The sequence below is a fragment of the Leptonychotes weddellii genome, chromosome 6 (genome assembly GCF_054177405.1).
Source record: "Leptonychotes weddellii isolate Sample4059 chromosome 6, ASM5417740v2, whole genome shotgun sequence".
NCBI classification, from domain to species: Eukaryota; Metazoa; Chordata; class Mammalia; order Carnivora; family Phocidae; genus Leptonychotes; species Leptonychotes weddellii.
In genome coordinates, this window is record NC_138374.1 from 120,528,295 (window position 1) to 120,533,914 (window position 5,620).

The window sequence follows — 5,620 nt, forward strand, 5'->3', positions numbered from 1 at the left end:
TGTCTGAAAAGTATTACAAATGAAAAAGCTACATAATATGTCTTTGTGGTCCTAGAACAATGCTGTTAAAATCAGCCCGCGATTTTTCTAATGAGACCAGAAAGCTCGTATATCAAGTCTTAACTGTGCATGAAGCAATCAGACTCTTTGAAAAGACACTTCCAAAAAAAAAAAAAAGAAGAAGAAGAAAAGACACTTCCACAGAAAAAGAAAATACAAATCAGCCAAATAAAAATTAAAAATCACTTTCTTAGTTGATTTTGAAATGCATGGATTTGTTTTCATATTTATAACAGTATAAAGAATTGAATTAGCATTAAGATCAGTGACAGAACACTTTAATTAATATTTTCTATCTCAATATCATTCTAAAATAAGAAAATATGTTTATGTGTAGTTTGATGACAGGATAATCAACAATCAGCAAGAGCACTTAGTGGTCAAATAAACATTAACTGTATGAATAAAGAAATTAAAAATATTTATTACTATAGGTTATCTGCAGTTTTTATATTTTACATTTCAACTAAAATAATATTTGCCAAAGCCAAATGTATGGCATATTTAAATACAGACATTTACATGCAACACACATCTAAAATTAAATATTTCCCTAAAGTAGAGACATATATACTCCTCAGCATAATCTTATTTGAATAATATAGTATTAAATGACTCAATGAGACTTGGAACAAGAACACAATCAATGGGAGAATACTTTATTTATAGGAACAAATGTAGCAGATGCATGAGTCTCCAGGGCCTTGGACTCCTTGCTTCTTTACCTCCTCTCATTTCTAATTTTTATCCCAGTTCTAAAAGTCCAAAAATGAAACCTAACTACTTTTGGGATAAATCTCCTCTGAGCTTCATTCAAACCACTACTGCCTACTACTTTAGTAGCAATTTCTGTTAACAGATGAGAAGATGCCCCTAGTCCCAGCCTAGAGCTATGTATAATCTGGTCATGTTTTTATGACCGTTAGAAATGTGCTCCACTTACTGGGTAAGTCCATGTTCACTTAAGAATGAGCCCAAACGTGGTTCCCATTCTCAGTTATCAATGTGGGTTATGTTTAACCTGGAAGTTCTATGTGTCTTCCCCAAAGTTCCTGTGTCTAGCTTATAACTAGAAGTGATACATTGCTTATTCTTGAACCAGGGTTAGTAATCCAAGAACAAATGATTGTCCTCTCCTATTGTAAGAAACGGACCTCTTCTACTCTCTCTATGCCTGAGAGAGAAAGAGTCTTCATCATTATGGAAAATGTGTTCTGAATATATGGATATCTGAGCATTAACTTTTTTACATGTAGAAAAAAATATCCAAACTAGATATTTGGTCTAACTATTGACAATTTTGCAAAAGCTTAACTTTAACTCAACTACGGTTTTATAAAACGTTGTTATTACTTCTTTACTTTCCTTCCATTAAGTAATAAGTTTTTCTGACTATGAATGGAATGAAGTCAAATGGAAGGCTTTACAGAATATATTGGTAGATATAGTAGGTGTTGTTATAAGGTAAGTTTTGATTTACATTTTTAAAATCCTTTGACATGATGCATTTTATTTTAAAAGATGTACTCATTTGTTAGAAGTAAACATGCTGTATATTAAAAGCAGATTACAAGTTTGCCATCAAAATGAACAAAATTAATTTTCTTTATAACCAAATGGCAACATCTGACTTTACATCCTGGAACTCCGTACAGGTGAATGAGCGTGATCGTCTTCTAAGATTTGTTGGTCTCTGAGGTCTTCCTTCTCTCAAGTCTAAATAGATGTCAGATTTCAGAAAACGTGTATAACTGTCTTGTTCCATAAGCTGATACACCCTGCTTTGTGCAGCATCAAAAGTGTGTAGGGTAGGTTGGGTGATGCTCTTAGTAATGACTTCTTTGGTGTGAAAATCAAGGTTAACCTGGATGATAATAATAACAGTAAAGTATGATTATGGTCAATCTACTTAAGTAAACACTTTTGAAAAACAAACAGTGCAGGACTGATCCAATGTTGGAATGGGCATAAGGCACTTGGATGCTTTTGTGATTTTTTTTTGTTATAAGCCTAGGGATCCAATGATTTACTCTGGGCTGGCATTTCATCTGACTCTTCTCTTCCTATGCTCCCAGTCCTTCTCACTCTCTGCTAATTTAGAATAGTGAAACATTGTAAATATCATATAAACCATTAGGTTAACCCATTTTCAAAGTGGGAACAAAACTTCATAGAAATTAAATTATTTTGAGTGAGGGCAAAGAGTGAGTTTGGGACATATTTAGGATTTCAATGTGGGGCTTTTGTCTTATCCCCGTGCTTTTTAAATTTTATTATGATGCTTTATTACAAGCAAGTGTGTGCTGAAAATGGATAACTTTTAAAGATATAAAATCCTTTCATGTTTTTACCAAAGCACTACTGCTGTATCTGATTCTGATGGATGTAAGTTTTCACTTAGGGTTCCTTCCTTTTCCCTCACGGGTAACACCATACCACTAGCTGCTTTTTAAAAATCTGTTTATAAAATTGGCCATGGGAAAAACAGAAAAATGCACGAAAACACAGAATAGATTGAAACATATTGAAACAAGAAAACAATCATCATTCCATGTGAAATGATACCCACATAGACAATGCTACCTCATGGACAATACTAATTTATAGTGAAACAGAACTCTAAACATTGATAGCCTACCAGTTCTACCACTTCAGCAAAGAAACACTATCTATTGAACACGTAATAAAACTACAGAAACTCTATTTAAATTATTTTTGAGGGCAGTCAGGTAATGTTTGCTAGTTTTATAGTTTTATTGCTATAGTTTTAGCAGTTGTACACACAATTATCTCACCCTGAGCTTGCAGTCAAAGAAAATCACATTTGTTTTTTCACTTGAGCTGTTGTCAGATTAGGTTTCCCTCATCTAACAATTATGAAATTTTCTTTTAGTCTACCTTAAAGTGGAGAATAATTATTTTGGGGCAATCAAACTTTGCATAGGTAGATGAGCTCACACTAAAATGGTACAATATACAATCTTTTTAATTTGTCTTGCCTTCCTCACTTATAGAAATTGTTAGTTAGAGACATTGCTTATGCTTAGGTGATGAATATAGATAAGTGAATGAATCTAAATGTTGCAAGTAATTGTATTTACTCTTAGTCTAGAATAAAAAATAACCCCAAGGAATGACTTCAATTATACTTTTACTTTCATGGCAAGTCTTACAATGTATTCTGTTTGTATATGGGAATTTATAGAAATATCCATTTTTGCTTCAATAAAATCTTGACCTTTCTGGTAGAATATATGAGGATACAGATTTGATAAAGGCAGATTCTCTCAAAAAATTTTTAAGCAGTATTAAATTTTTATTAAATCATCTTTACTGTACCTCTTGTGGAGCATCATTCCGTATAAATTTCTCATATATTGCTTTTGCTTTAAGGATAATTTGTTGAGGGTCTTTACTTTTCTTGAAATCTTCACAGGCTATCCAAAATTCAATGTTTTCCTCACTGAATTCTGTTTTAAGGAATCTGGTAAAAGTCTCCAGTCCATCTATTAGGAAAATAAGTGATATATTTTAACTATACAATATTAATGCTGAAGAATTGTACTACTTGATATTTTTTTCCTCCAAATATTTATTTAAATTTCAATTAGTTAACATGCAGTGTGATACTGGTTTCTGGTATAGAATTTAGTGATTCATCACTTATATACAACACCCAGTGTTCATCACCTATTTAACCCATCCTCCCGCCCACCTCCTCTCCTGTATTGTACTACTTGATATTATAGCTATGTCTTCCTTCTAATGCAGTGAAGAAACACACATATGCACACTATACATGGGAGACCTCATATAAATTAGCTGTAATATTCACAATTATGAAAAGTAAGTATCAGTCCTGTTGAAAGGAGGTTGGTATCATACACAGACCTGAGGAAGAGGGACAAATCCCTACTCCGGATCTTGCTTTGGGTCTCTTTCAGGTCCCTCAGTGCCTTTCTCAGGGGTGTGGGAGTTATTCTACAGAGCCAAGAAACTATTCCACCTGGTGCCCATTCTCTCCATGCCCCCTGACTTCCAGACTATGCTTCTATACTCAGGACCCTGGAATTCCCTGTCTAAAAGCTCTATGTTGCCAGGGTTTGCACAGTCCTCTTCCCCAAGTTCATCCACTAAAGGCACACTGACTCAATGGTATGCATACCCTTAGAATAGGACTTCAATTTGAAGGCTGGAGTGTCCACCCAAATGTGCAAAGAGGACTTTCACAGTATGGAACCAAACCATGAATAGAAAGAGAAGGAAGGTAGGCAACTTGATAGAATAGAACTGTAAAGAGTCTGAGAATTTTAAATTCAAACCTAATGGTTACACAGTATATTTGTATAAATAAAAGGATAAAATATATATTTTTAACAGTTTGTTAGCTTGATTTATAGCTCTTAAGCATTTAGATATTTATCATGGGATCTCCATTTTTACATTTGTTCTGAGCTCCATCAATGTTAGGCATTGGTATAAAGTTTTGTGGAAGATGGCCAGAGTTCAAATTCATGTTTAGCTAGTTACTATGTAGTCCTGAGTGAAATACTTTTCTTTCTGTGCCTCAGTTTTTCAATATTTAAAATTAAGATAATGATGATACCTACCTGATAGGGCCATTTAGAGAATTAAAAGCATTGATCCAAGAAAGATGGAGTAGGAGGACTTTCACCTTGTCCCAAAGATACAACTAGATAACATCCATATCAGTATAAATAACCCAGAGAATGACCTGAGGCCTGGCAGAACAGACTCTCCATAGCTAAATGTAGAGAAGAGGCCATGTTGAAGAGGATAGGAAGGACAGAGACACAGTTGGGAGCCAAACAGACCCATGAGACTGTCTGCAGAAGGGAGGGACACTGCAGGCACTGAGAGGGGAGATAAACAGACCCTTGTTGCCAGGCACCCCAGGCTCAGCCACAATAGTAGAACACATAACACACATAGGACACAGATTCTGGTGAATAGGAAACATTGCACTGCAGGGCACCATAGGACTTCTTCATAAGGCCACTACTTTCAAGAGCCAATGTTGCTGACTTTCCTAACATATAAAAACAGACACAGAGAGATAAAATGAAGAGATGGGGGATATGTCTCAAATGAAAGAGCAGGACAAAACAGAAAAATAGACTTAGGGTACTTAGCAACACTATTAAGTGTAATAACTTTATCATTATATGGATCCCAGAATAAAAAGAGAGAGAAAGGGAGGCAGAAAATTTATTTGGAGAAATGATAGCCAAAAAATTCCCAAATCCAAGGAAGGAAACAGAAATTCAGAACCAGGAGGCACAGAGAGCCCCCTATAAAATCAACCCAAGGAGGTCCACACCAAGACAAACAGTCATTAAAATGGCAAAAAGTAAAGATAAAGATAGAATTTTAAAAGCAGCAAGAGAACTATTGGCTATTTACCCCAAAGATACAAATGTAGGGATCTGAAGGGGTACATGCACCCTGATGTTTATAGCAGCAATGTCCATAATAGCCAAACTGTGGAAAGAGCCAAGATGTCCATCGACAGATGAATGGATAAAGAAGATGTGGTATA

The 5,620-nt window shown here is 34.9% G+C and overlaps 1 protein-coding gene across 1 annotated transcript in view; it reads right to left on the minus strand.

Moving 5' to 3' along the window:
• Positions 1–322: 322 nt before the first annotated feature.
• The window catches only part of RGS18 (regulator of G protein signaling 18), a 19,865-nt gene continuing 14,567 nt past the window's right edge, over positions 323–5,620 (minus strand). Inside the window, exons 4-5 of the mRNA XM_006728431.3 lie at positions 3,400–3,566; positions 323–1,924 (exon numbers count right to left, since the gene is read on the minus strand). Of these exons, the coding sequence (XP_006728494.1) occupies positions 1,667–1,924; positions 3,400–3,566 (425 nt within the window). The 3' untranslated portion in view covers positions 323–1,666. The remainder of the gene's footprint in view (positions 1,925–3,399; positions 3,567–5,620) is intronic.